The following is a 14789-nucleotide window of genomic DNA, read 5'->3' as shown; positions in this document are numbered from 1 at the left end:
GGTTTCATTTTCTTTTTTTAAAATTTTTTGAAACTTTTTTTTTGGGGGGAAATAAAACTTGACTACACCAAAAAATTCTGGTAAAAAGAAGAATAATTTCAATTGTGTAAACATGTAAAATTAGAAAAAAAATTCGCCAAAAGGTTTCAACCCGTAAATAATGAAAATTAAATTTGGACATTATTTATAGGCCCTTAATCAAAATAAGCAATTTATTTATAATCACTTAATTATTACATTGAAGTACAAGGAAAACATGTTGCTTGGTGTCTCCAGGGTGTGCTTTAGGTAGTGCTTGGGTGGTCTTTAGGTAGTCTTGATATTGTCTTTAGAGTGTCTTTGGGGTTACCCGGACGTGAATAAAAGCCTTAAAACAGAAAACCGAAAGTAAATGTGTTGTACCTGTGTTATTGGCAGTTTAAGGGATCTTTGGGGTGTAGCCCGTTCACTTTTTTTTTAATTTTTGTTTTTAAAATACTGGGACAAGGGTTCGGGATACAACGAATTATCATACACCTAGGACTGGTTACAAATTTTAGATGTGTCCGTGTTTGTAAAAACAACTGGGACAAATTAAATCGAGGGTAGTTATAGAAATTAAGGAACAATGGATAGAAATTCAAGTTCAGACGAAAGAAATGTGAAGATGAAATTACCTACTTTTCGATTTTTACAAAAAGGTCGTGGAAAGATGACGTTGGACCTTTGTTTTTTGATGGAAAAAGAAGCCTGTACGCTTCCAAGTCTGTTTTAGCAATTATTTTCAACCTTCAGTATTTGAAGACAATATGTTTTGGTTCCGACTTTTAAAGAGAAAGTAGAAAAATGAAAGTGGTATTGCAGGAAAAATGCCAATGATTTTTTGAAGAATTCTTAAACACTGTTTGTATCCCAAGTCAAACAAACGTGTCACTAAAACATAATTTGGTTCTTGTAGTAACTACCGCTAAGCTGACGAATACCAATATTTCAACGGCTCATTGGGAAGAATGCGAAAGTACCATTTCGGATGAAAATTTAGGCAAGGCGATACAGTTTTGAATACAAGAACAGTTGTTGAAAATACTATAAAAACGTTTGTGTCACGTCTTTTGGGCTAAACCGGAATTAAAAGGCAAAAATTTGTCAATAGAAGAACTGCTTGATACAAAGAAAGCAAAATGATTTTGAAAGAGGCTGAACAAACAATTTGCTCCCAACTTGCTACATGAATTTAAAAAATGACATCATTGCTATACAAGAGGAGCGCCTCTATGATTTTAAAACAAAATATGTTAAACACTCTTTGATGTCAACAAGAAACATCAGTGGATACGAAAATGCAAGAGGAGCTATAATAGAACATACGATTGTGAATGTTTTTGACCCTGATTTGAAGAATAGGGTAAATAGCAGATCGGTGAAAATATGGAATGCAATATTTTCTGTAAGCACATGTGTCAGCCAAAAAACAGAGAAAGGGCAAAGTGAAAAATATCTAGCTTTGCACATAGGTTGCAGTTTGCCAGATGATAGTTGGTCCTGTGATGTAACTGCGGACTTCGTTCTTGAAAATGTGTTTGCAGTTAAAGATAAGGTTTTATCAAAAAGGAATATTTCTAAAGTGTTCGATGCACAGACGAAAGGCTGGTGGGGCTATCCGTCTTTTCGAAAAATTATCAAAAAAATTTTTGATTGTAATTGATACTTTCGAAAAGATGTTTGGCAAAATCCACCAGAGAAAGTAAAATTAATAACAACTGGGAAAATCATAATGGTGCCTTCACTGTATTTATTTTTAAGCAAAAATTCCACCAGAGAAAGTTAGTAAATTAATTTTAACAATATCATCAGGCCAAAGGAAAAAATTAAATATTTTTTTAAAACTGGTTTCATAATCATTAATGGAACAAGTGCCTAACGTAATTTCACCTTCAAAATGTCCTTTGACAGGATAAATAAAACTAATGATCATATGAATAACATCATGCATACTTTATATATTGTCATTGATATTATCAAATATACCAGAAATGTTTTCACCAGTAGATGGAACATCTTTCTAAAATAAATACTTAACAAATCTTTTGAGTTTGTTTTATACATTGTGCAATGCAACATCACCTCTCAACAACAGTCACTTAATAACGACTAATTTTATTTGCTCTGATTGGTTTTTTAATATAACTCTCACCTTTGGATTCTACCGTCAAACGGCCACTGATTTTTCCAAAAAAAAAGAAAAAAAAGAAAGAACAATACCTCGCTAATGGCCAGCAAACTTGTCGCTATTGTATCTGAAATGCAATCAGAGCTTTAGAGTTAACAGGCAAAGATTTTTGACTGAGAATAAATCATTGTTTATGACAGTCTGTGAAAAGTAGAAACCAAAAAATGACTTATCAAACTGATTTCCCCATTCAATTTATATGAAAAAATATGAGAAATATCATACCTCTTCTAATGCATGATCGCTGTAATATGCATTCGTTACAATGACATTATATTGATCTCTGTTGATAAAGTTTATGCCTTATCAGTCAACCTCTGATACCTCAGCTTTATCAGACTCCTTATCAATACTTATTCTTAGCTAGCTGCTACTAGTTTGAAATATAGACTGAAAAAAAATTGCATCAAACAGATTTTTTTAGATATAAAAACCTCTCTTACATTTGACTAAAAACATCATTGACTATTTCTTATTGATATGGCCTATGTATATTACTGCGCACGTCATAAACTCGAGATGTTCTTGACAGATCTTTATGCCTTATTTAATTTTAGCGTGTTTAAGTATCGGTAAACTATAAACATTTGCACATTCCATTATTTGTATACGGAGATAATAAGAAAACATTATCTTTCCTTTTGAAGAAAATGTAATAAAGCCAGAAATTTAAAATTGGTCTTAAAGTGTAAAGCTGATTATGTGAATGAATGTTTTTATGTACTTTTGTTTTATAGACGACTCGAAAAAAATAAATTGTGTCATTCCGCAGTAAATCATGCATCATTCATCTTATTCAAAATCATATAAGACTCGGCTGCTTTGCAGCCGAATAAGATGGCGTAGCCCTGATTCAGCGTGACTTACGAAACGAATTTTCATGCATGGACTATTAGAAACAAGGAAACGATACAAGTCACGTGCTGTATAATGGCACGCTTAGGATGACGTAATTTTACCGTTATGAATGAATTATAACACGCCGGGCAAACTGTCGCTCCACTTCAAAATTGTGGTGTACGGTAAAACGAGCGAACGGCATATCCGAGATAGAGCGGACGGCCGATTTAAACGCCTAATTGTAAGTATTGTTTATGTTTTTGTCTTGTTATTCATTTAAGTTGTATTTTTTCGAAAAACGGAAAATGTAGTTCCGTGTAGGATTGATTTAGGCTTCCAATGATCTAAGATGTTACAAAAAGAAAATAATATTAAGTCCGGGAGAACTTTTCTCCCTGACGAAGCGAACGATGATTTGTAGAATATTGAACTTCCCAACCATAAAAATGCCATACCCTTAGGATTTCTTGAAAAAGTGTATTAGTAAATTATCAACCCGTAATAAGAACTTGTCCTTCGTGTAACATAAATTACACCTGATGGATTTCTTAAATTTGTAGATCGATATTTTTCGAAAGTAGTGGAGCGAAAGGGCAAGAGATGGAGTAAAAGGTTCGATGTTGAGCGCAAGGCGGTATTAATTTGACGTATTAGGAGGAGCGTAGTCTATGCTTTTTTACATATAAAAGCTATCGAAGTTAATATAGACGTGATCAAGTGTTCAGACCGATATATATATATACCTTTTAAAGACAACTTATATAGTGTGATATCCTTTCAACGACTATAGCGTAATAAATGTAATCGCGAAGGTGTCACCCATGGCTGCCGTGTAGATTCCATTATTTATGTTCGAAATTTGGATGAGGCCCGACCATTGAATCATACACATGTATGCATGGCATAATACAGGATGCCACTTATTCGAGGTCAATCATGATTTTTCACACGCTTATGTACATTTAAAAACGTGTGTCCGTGCAAATGCGACAAAATCGAATATTTTTAGTTCTACCACGAACAAATGTTTCCGAGCAGGTAAGTGTAACTCGATTGTTCACGCCAAAATGTTATGTTTTTCGAAAAGTTAGATATTCAAGGTGCAGAACAGAAACAAAATTATGCAATGCATGGAACACATTAAATTAAATGGATCACTACTACCGAGTTCAGTTCACAATGACTTTCTGTAATTAATAGCTCTAACGTACCTGTTCTGAGCAAAAACACAAATAAGCCACGTTTTCATGAATTTGTAAGGTGGGGAAGCGCTATGAAAATGGCTGACAAGGTGTCAGTCGTTATATGGATATATATATTATTTAGATATATTGTTTACATGAGAGCCCTCGACACTTCCGTTATAGAGCCATCGACCAAAACAAAGCAGAAAAGGGTAAATACAGTTTATAATGATATACGATTTTTCAAAAATCGAAGAATGCTATGCCACGTAGAATATTTTTCTCACCAGTTTTGGTGCAGTTTCGATACGAAATACCCCAAAATGACGTTGCTAGAACTTTTACCAAATGTTAACTTATTGAAAAGTACATGGATTTCAAAAGCATGAGGTCTATTAGAAAGTATCATGAATTAATGAATATTTTAAATAAACAAAAATGTTTTACTCTTTCCTAGTTACTGCAGCACAAAAAGCGCTGAAAATTGTTTCCTTGAACAGTTTTCAGCGTTATTCATTCTTGCTGATGAATGGATGTCGATGCTGTCATTAAAAAGAGGCGAACGGCTGATGACGTTACTCAAATTTTGACGACATTCACACTTAAGTACCCTATAACTTTAACAGAAAAGCATTTTTGAAGGTATGGTTTGGAGTATTATTTAATGACGAAATGTTGACGTTTACGAATCGTATGATAAAAGGATTTCTTACCATGAGAAAATACAAGTTTTGTGACTGCAAAAAATACCGCATCTCATCGGAAAGTGTGGTCATTTTCAGTCAAAATTCACGAGAAGTAAAGCTTGCGCAGGACCAGAAATCTTTTGGCATAAGCCTTTGGATGTTGACTATGAAACATTGATTTACTCGAACACAGTTGGGATATGTTAAAATAGATGACTACTTACCGTCTGTCAATATGAATAAGGCATGTATATTATATTGCTTTAACAACGAAACAGTTTTCATTTTTAAGATCTTTGGCAAATTAACTTTTTGTAAATAGTCTTAATACCGATATGTTAATAAAAAAAATTGTTACCCTATAACAAAATATAATAAACAAGATTAACAAAGAAAGGCGGCGTGCAATGCAACAAGTCTTCTCGTTATGAAACCTATAAACTTTGGGGGGTAAAGAAATGATTAATTTATCTGTAAGTTCAAAAAATGCAAAGCAAATGACCGAGTATTATACGACGTCGCAAGGATCTTATCATAGCGGTGATATAATCCTAACGCTACTATATCAATTTAGAAAAGTGTCCATAGGGCACCTATGCCCTTACTTTATTTGCTTGCCATAGTAGGTTGATTATTTTATATTTTTCATAGTGCCGTGTTAATACTTGTAAGTATTATACATATAATGATATATCAATATTTATTATTACCGGTATATGGACTATAATGACATTATAACAAACTTTCTAATGGTGTTTGTTGTTTTGACAGCCTTAAACTAGTGGTGCCGTTGTGTTGACAAGCTGACTAAGGTTGTTCGTTTTGTTGGCAAGCTGACTGTAGGTGCATGTTGTGTTGACAAGTTAACTAACGGTGTTTGTTGTGTTGGCTAGCTAGCTAGTGGTGCATGTTGTGTTGACAAGCTAACTAATGGAGACTGCAATTGTGTTGACTAGATGACTAACAGTGTTCGTTTTGTTTACAAGCCAACTATTGTAGCATGCTGTGTTGACAACATAAATAATGGTGTTCGTTTTGTTGGCAAGCTAATTGTTGGTTCATGTTGTGTTGATTCATGTTAACAAACGGTGTTTGCTGTGTTGGCTGGATGACTAGTGGTCCATGAGCTGACTAATAGTGACAGTTGTGTTGACAAGCTGTCCAGCGTCATCTGTTGCAAAAATACGAGAAGTACGAAAAAATAAGTTTTTCTTTTTAAAAAGGGAAATCTTGTTTCGCGTTTCATGAAGAATACTATAAACAACAATTTTGCCGTTACATAAAATATTGCTATATTCGTTTGTTTCAAATTACATCGAATCGTTGGTCGTCTGCAGTGGTGTAGCCAGAACGTAAAATATTTGCAGCAATTTATCCGACGGATATATCGTACAGTGAGATAGACAATGTGAGAATAGAGTAGCTTTGTATGACTAAAATGTGGACCTATACGTCCTGTGGTTATTCGCGTGAATGCTAAATAGTATTGATCTTTGTGATTGATTTATAATATAGCAAGAATATGTTATAAGAGAACTCCTACTTATAGATAGATTTGCCTTGGTGCTTTAAAAGTGGCAATTATAAAATATTATTGCGTGCGAAAAGATAAGTTTCATTTTCTATATTATAGAATATGATAAACGATTATTCAATGCGAAATAATTGTAGTAGATCTATTTCACTAAGTATTCAGTTTAGGTATAGAATCATTTTTTTATTTTTGGTGAAAAATACAAAGAACAGAAATAATCAATATTAGACATAAAGAAGTCTTTATGTACACCCCACTCGATAATTTAAACTTGTTTAATAGCAATAATTTGAAATATAATGGCAATACATAATTTGAAATGTTATTCGTTCAAGGATAAAAATAAATGATAAGTAGATATTGAAGTAAGCGCTGGCAACCATTGAAAGTTAAAGATTACCAAGGAAAAGGTTAGTGGTTTTTTGTTGATACTTTGTTCATGTTTTGTTATTATGGATACTTAATACCTGTAAAATAAAATATTCAAAAATGGAAAAAAGCTGGTTTAAATGTGTAATAGAATTAGGAAAAGAAAAATTAATCTTCATAACGGACTTTTTGTATTTAGATTAATGTAACTGTTCAAACATCTTTTTCAGTGGTAAAGTTTAAGTCAATTTATCAGTGTTATTGAAATATAATTTCATTAACTATATGTATGAACACAATCTTCTACCTGTTGCTTGGTTTAAATATAAACCATAAAAATTATTTAAATCAAAGTACTTTTCTTAGAGATTTACAACTCACAGAAATTAAATACAAAGCTACAGAGCTACGATCACAGAAACAGGCATCGAAAAGTCATTTATGCAATATTTGATACCTGTAATAAATTAAAAGCAACAGGCACGTTACTAGGGTTCAGAAACTTTGTCGCACCAAGTAGGTTACTCTCTTTGACAAATACATGTATTTGTATAAATCATGTTATCTTAAAAATGTACGTATGCTGTAAATATGTCTTATAAAAACTGCTTATGTTTAAAACATAACTATTGAATAAAGGTGTCTTATTTGTTTACTTAAAGTTTTGACAAAAAAACAAAACAACTTCTTTCAGCACGCACAAATCTTTTGAAACAAGTGTGAACAATTATTTTTGACTTTAGAGGTATTTGAAAATATTTTGCGACATAACAATATATTGTTCCGAAATGCGCTTAATAGGTATAAGAGTATATTTTTTCATGGTATCAATAGTGGTTCAACGTGATTAGCCAATGATCCGTAAAGATCCTCATTATTCTCCAGAAAAGCGTAAATAATAAGATCAAAGACATGTAAATTGATGGTTAGCCGTTTAATTACAATAACCTTGCCGTAAAAGAAGACCAATATAATCCTTTATTGAAAGAAGACTAAGTTAACAACTTATTATAAGTAAGCTTATTATTTACTATCGATAAATATTTCAATAAATATATTTTCTACATTATGAATTAATATCTGCAGTCATTGTATGTACAACATTGGTTTATTGTAAGGATGATATATAGTCTTATTATTAAAACATAACATTTCAGGTACAAACATGGAAGTTATTACAACTGAACGTCCATCTACGAGTGAAGCGGTGGCACATTGGCAGCTAAACAAGAACCTAGGTGGTTGTCTAATAGAGTTGTATGAGAGGAATTTATGGACAGATGTAAAGTTCTGCTGTAAAGATCATGACGAAGGTGAGACAATTCATGCTCACAAGATAGTTTTGGCGGCGAGAAGTCCTGTATTCCAGCAAATGTTTTTTGGTGCATTTAAGCAGGATAAAGAAGAGATTGATGTAGAGAAAAGAGTTTTTGATCTTCTTCTGAGGTAAAAATTCTTCCATTATAATATTGAAATGATAAGATTGCATTGTCAATTCCAATTAACAAGTTTTGGCTACCTTCGAAATATATGTAAATTTAGATATAAGTAAAATTATTAATACTTACAAAGTCACCAAATTTTATATATATATTAATATGATAGAATTTTATTTTCAAATTATAAGAGAATAAAGCTACAATAAGACATATTGTCAATAAATCCATTTTTCTTAAGTTACTTCTCGAGTTTCTGAAGTTCGGCATTTCAATTTGTTGATCGCTACACATGATGCTGATCTGATCAATTCGAAATATCAGATAATTGGATAACAGTAGCAATTGTATCACCAACGAATTTGTTTATAATGTTTATAAAAATGTTAGTGGTTCAATTTATTGTTATTCAAATAGAAGATTAGAGTATGGATCTATTAAATAGTTTATTTGTATTTAACAGGTACATATATAGTGATACAGTTACACTGCATGAAGACACAGCTTCTGATTTGTTACAACTTGCTCATATGTATCAAATTTCCACGTTGGTAGAATTATGTGCAGATTATTTACAAACCATCTTAACACCGGAAAATGCATGCGATATTCTACAACTCGCAATGATGTATGAAATAGCAAGTCTTACAGAGGCATGTTGTCTTGTCATCGATAAAAATGCCATGTCTGTCCTTAATTCAGATGGGTTCATGAATTTGAGAAAAGATGCTTTGCACATGATTTTGAAAGGAGACACGTTTTTGGCAAATGAAGAGGAAATATTTCTGAAGGTTGAAGAGTGGGCTAAGCAACGTTTAGCAGAACAAAAGATGCAACCCAGTGGCAACAACGTTCGAACATATCTTGGAGAATCGTTTTATTATCTCAGAGTACCCACCATGTCATATCAGTCAATGAGAAGATGCATACAAGATAAAGATTATTTTACACAAGATGAAGAAAGTAAGATCGATGACTTCATTAACAAAGTCAACACTGCTGCTGTGACGAGTAACTCGTGTGAGCCCCGAACTTCAATTTATGAAACGCTGACATGGAATACAACAAGATCTGAAACGGAACAGGACACAAGTCATTCTCTTAATTTTGACTTTGATATTGACCTGAAGAAAAGTGTGAAGCTAATCAGTTTAAGCCTTTGCGATATTGACGTATACATTAAATACTTGCATTATATTCTGGTAGATTATAATTCAGACAATAGCACTGGGGAATCATTATCAGAATTAATTCAAGAATACACAGATAAAGTGATCCGCCTCGTGCATTATAGCAAGCGGCATCGACGTTTTGAGAGGAGAGTCCAGATATTTAATGAGAAAGAAAGACTAGATCTTGAAAAGGGTTTAATAACATCTATCCACGGTCAAATAGAAATCAAAGAATTGAATTTTAAACACACATTTCAGTTTAATCCAATACCAACGTCGTCTCATGATGTTCTTCTAGAAAGACCATTGCTATTAAAGAAAACGGGCACACCATATAGAGTCAATTTGAATTTAAAATTCAATTGTTGCCTGCAATCAAGTTATTGTCGCTATGATCGAAGTCGGGTGGTAATGCAGGGATTCAAAATGTCTGAAGACGTCAAAAGCGTAAGAGATACTATTGTAGTATCTCCCGTAGGTAAATCTTACGGCTTGCTGAAAAGCATCACATTTCAGAACGTTTCAAACCGCCAGTGATTGTTCATAGTAGAAATAGAAATAAAGAATTTTATATTTGTATATAGACAATTTAAGATAAATTTTATACATCATGTATATTTTTATTGTTTGAGCAGACATAAAATAACTGCACTTTAACCTTTATCTTCTTGAGATTAATCTTTAATTTTAATGCATTATCTTTAATTTGTTTGTAGGCATCAATATGAATTCGTAATGTTTCAAGAACGTTACGATTTGTTTCTATAAGGTGTTTGTCATAATGGGGAATACTGATGAGCCAAGAGGAAAATGATAAGACACGAATTATTTGTTAAAGTAAGATATCATCGCTTGAAATTTTTTTTGTTCTAAGTGCAATTTTGTCATTGACAGTTTTGCATTACTTTTTTTATTTATTGTCGGATTTTGAAAATTTAAAAACTACTTAACTTGATGTCGGGAGAAAAACTCAATATCGTTAAAGATTTGTGGATTTTAATGTTCCCTTGCTTAAAAACCTAAGAATACATTTGGAAATAGAAAAGTCCTTGTAACTTTTTTCAAAAATTGTTAAAATCAAAGTGTTTAATGTGACTTAGAACATTACGTCTTTTAAGCTGAATTGATTTTTGTCACATAAAATAGCATGTTTTATCTTTAAAAGGCTGCCAAAAATGTTCTCGGCTAATTATCCCTTGATTAGTAGTCTTTGAGACCACACTATTTCGTAGGCCATTTGCATCTATGACATTTGAAATTTTATTAAAATCCTTTGATTCAGTACATTATTAAGTGACATTAAAACAATAATATAAATAAATAAAGATAAAATAACCACATGAATTTTGTAGCATTTTTATCTATTTTTATAACTTAAGTCATTACAATTTAATACCTTCAAAGTGATTCAATGTCTAGAAAAAAGCCGCAAACGGGATTAGAAACTTTCAAATCCTCTAGAATGCTGGAAAATTCTTTTAAGATTTTTTTTTCATGAAAATTCAAAAGATGGTCTAATTCATATTCCTTCCAAAAGTATGAAATAGTAGTAACTATGTTGTAATGCGCTTTGCACGTTTTGTTTGTGTTCGTAAGAAGTTCTTCTAATTGTAGGTATGAAAAAAATGTGACTATAACTTAAGTATGTAATGAAAACATATCTGCTAGAAAAGACCATACAGGTAGTAGAAGGCATGACTTATATTTGAAAATGTCATATTTAAAGAGTGTCCGTGTACATTTAACATTACAAACATAATGTCATATAAAAATACATTAGAAATTCAAAGAATCTAAGTATACGTATAAGAATATTTTTCTTACTTCTGATTTTGGTATAAAATGTTTTTACTTTAAAATAAAACATTAATGCATTCTAAAACATAAATTTTATATAAAGGCATAATAGCTATACATTTTCTAACAGATACGTTGTGCCCCATAAATGCTTTCATCTTTATCTCTCAAAATCTAAACATTTGGAGTTCTGTTATATTTTCCAAAAAAAGGTCGACATTGGCCAGTATCCTTAACCATCTTATGCTCTTGTTTCTTATTGGCAATTAGTACAGTTACAGTCATTTAGTATTTTGAATGGAAGTCAAAATACTACTTTGTTGTCATTTTGCTACGTTTATTATAAAGAGAATTTAACATTCATAAGTATTATTTAGGCAAAAGGCATCTAGCATGCTATTTATCATTACTTAAAATTGCTAAAACTCATATTTGCCTGTTTTAAAGTAAACAAAATTGGTTTCTGAGACATAATGTGCCTATAATTAAAGAAACTTTACGAATTTGTTTGTTGAAATTGTATGATCACAGTTGTTTCTATCCGAAAATTAACATCCGAAATTACTTACTTATTAATTATTTGCTGTTTAATCACATGCAGTAAATTCGTGGGACTTATAAGAATAAAATGTAATGATTGGAGTAAATCTATGAAGATAGAGATCAAATAGCGTGTTCTTGTTGCTGGGTCGTTTATCATATTTTAATGCGACTCTTTTAATAAATTGGTTTTTTATGTTATGATTTATTTTTAAGCAGATTTTATGCATGTATTAGTTATGTTTAATCAGATACTTGTGAAATGTGTGCTAAAATACAATTGTCTCCTAATATTCTATATAAGAATGACTATTTTAAACATGTAGTAAACGATATGCTATTCTCATCCCTGTGTAAAAATGTAATAACAGAAATTTATTGAAATTCATGAAATTCTAACCGAATATGTCTGACTTGAATAAACTATAACAGGTCAAGTTAAGTTGATTTTTCTTAAAAACCGGACTGTTGTTTAAAATGACGCTACATATTCATATGGTAAACACCTATAGCGTCTAGAATAGGATATAGTCAAAACATGTTTATTTTACATTTACAAAGAGATTGTGTAGCAATTATCAATATTTTCATATATCAAATTTGAGCATAGTATATCTTTAAAGTATTACTGACTATACTCGAAAATGTGTAGATTGTCATGTACGATGAGAACTTAATAGTTATAAAATTGTTCAATGAAATGTGTTATTGTTAATATTTTATACGTTTGTATCTAAAAAAAAATGAAAAAACATTAAATTGAATTTTTTCAATAAAAAAAAATATCAAAATCAGGGTCTTTCAAAAATTTATATTGTAAAATTATATTTAAAGAATTATGAGTTATATAGACGAGTACATACTCATAATTATATAACTTCTAAGTCAACTTGATATAAATTTTGTTCAACATCAGATGGCGTGTTTTATAATGCATAGTTACTGATTGTCTTACAACAATTAAATCGGATACATGCAAATTGTGCTCATTAAACAATTCCTTATGTAGTTTCGGAAATACTCTTGTTAAACTTAAAATATCTTTAATTTAACTGGCAATAGTCGTAAGCGATTTAAGAAATGTTGAATCAAAGCACTTTCAATATATAAGTTTTAAACTTCAATTACGCTGTATCACAATCGATCGCAATTGAATCGTTTCCTTACTTAGTTATTTTAAGTAACAATGCTACACAATACACAGAAAATTTATACAATATCATGATAAAGTGGCTTGAACTAATAGCCAAAAGCTTATTGTAATTTTCTCTACTTCTAGCAAGACATTGCTGCAGGTTTTAGCAATACAAATTATTCAATAAATAAATACTAAATTAAAACAAAAAAGAAAATCGGGAGGAAACCGCAAGAAAGCGTTTAAAAGTTTGCATCAGGAAAGAAATCAGAGTAAAAATGAAAACGTGAGATGATATATAGATATGTGTGATGCTTTAGAATCGGGAGGGCTGCAGAAAGGTACCTTCTTTGAAGGAGAAGGGCCGTTCCAATATAAGTGCTAGTTGATATAATGTTAGTTTATATTCTAGAAATAATCGTTTGTGATTGGACTACTATGAACAGGAAGATATACAACTTCAACCAATAACAATGTTCCTTAACAATCGTCAATTGAATCCCTTTGACGTGGACCTGTTTTCTTTTATAACGAAATGGTTCTTTAAGCGACAACTTAAGATTTTTGTTCTGTGTTATTAATAAATAATTTTACAAGAAAAAATCGGCTTCTAAATGATAGGTCTATACATGAGGATGAGATGAATATCCCAATCTTATGTGGGAAATTGAGATATTATACAGCTCGCAATACTAAATGAATAGCAAGTCTTAAAGAAGAGTGCTGTAGTGTTATTGATAAAAATGCACGTTCAAATAAATCTTGGAGAATCGTTCAATCTTTTGAAAGTTCCAATCCTGTCATACCAGACAAAATTATAAAGGATATCTTACTGCAGGTGAAACCATACAGATCCCTGCTTTCAGAAATGATACACCCATCGCTGCTTCGTCGCCGCGTAGCTCATGCAAGACCGATTGCCAATTTATGAAACACTGGCTATGATAAAATATGACTCAGAAATGAATGTACAGCATTCTTTTGATTCTGACTTTAATATTTAGGTTGAGAAGGTTTTCAACTTTCTGTCCTTGCTGTATAAAGAACTATGCTCTAGATGCAAGAATTGGTAATAATTTGACGGTGACAACGGTACTAGCTACATATTATCAAACTTATTTAGAGTGTACATCAATAAAGTGATCGACCGTGTTCACTATAACTGGCTGCATCGCAATTGTGGAAGGAGAGGTGAACCATATAAACTCGGAAAGAAGAACAAGATCTTGCCAACGGTAAAATTTAAATTTTAGAATTCTAATCCGTTTCAAATGTCTCATAATTAAATCCTAGAAAGACCAATGGTATTAAGGAAAAGGGTCACACCATGCACAGCCAGTTTGAGTTTCAATCGTTATATGCTTACAAATTATTGTTTCAAAAGACGGATGAAAATGCGAGGGTTCTGATGCGAGGGTAATAATCTCATGTTTTGTTCACTGCTAAGTTCTATTGGTTCGTTTCGCCAAGCACTGCAATTTGCGAATGACACTGTATATGACAGAATTTAAGGCGAATGTTACGAAATATATGTATTTTAGTATATTATATGTATATCTTTAAATATATGCATATCTCAGCATTTTTTCACAAATGTTTAAATTTTCATCTTGTGTTATTATAACTATATAGCTTGCAACATGAATATTTATATACCTGCACTCTTTTCAAATATTGACGTGCTTATTTGATATTATAGAAAGATATTACAGCAAACTATTTTATTACTCCTACTGTAAAATAAATTGATTTAAGTTTTTTTTTAAGATAAATTGATCCAGGGAGGAAAAGAAAGAATAAAAGTTTTTGAATTGAATCGGGTGTGTGTGAATAATACAGCGGAAAGAAGTAATCAATATATCGATATATAGAGTTGGGAAGTCTTTG

General features: G+C 31.5%; 1 protein-coding gene across 1 annotated transcript; it reads left to right on the top strand.

Annotated features, from left to right (window-relative positions):
- The first annotated feature begins 7177 nt into the window (after positions 1 to 7177).
- Positions 7178 to 11176, top strand: LOC132732804 (uncharacterized). Its single transcript, XM_060719312.1, has 3 exons — positions 7178 to 7338; positions 7980 to 8268; positions 8722 to 11176. The coding sequence occupies exons 2-3, from the start codon at positions 7988 to 7990 to the stop codon at positions 9965 to 9967; spliced, it is 1527 nt and encodes a 508-aa protein (XP_060575295.1). The 5' UTR covers positions 7178 to 7338; positions 7980 to 7987; the 3' UTR covers positions 9968 to 11176.
- The last annotated feature ends 3613 nt before the right edge of the window (positions 11177 to 14789 follow it).

This window comes from Ruditapes philippinarum, unplaced genomic scaffold (assembly GCF_026571515.1).
Source record: "Ruditapes philippinarum isolate M1 unplaced genomic scaffold, ASM2657151v2 ctg12898_1_1_1_1, whole genome shotgun sequence".
Classification (NCBI taxonomy): Eukaryota; Metazoa; Mollusca; class Bivalvia; order Venerida; family Veneridae; genus Ruditapes; species Ruditapes philippinarum.
The sequence above is the reverse complement of the archived record's forward strand: the minus strand, read 5'-3'. Positions and strand labels throughout refer to the sequence as shown.

Bases quoted from the DNA above. Each gene is read 5' to 3' on its own strand.
- LOC132732804 (XM_060719312.1), top strand. From the start codon at position 7,988: ATGGAAGTTATTACAACTGAACGTCCATCTACGAGTGAAGCGGTGGCA. The intron at 8,269-8,721 runs GTAAAAATTCTT...TGTATTTAACAG, and splicing joins GTTTTTGATCTTCTTCTGAG to GTACATATATAGTGATACAG.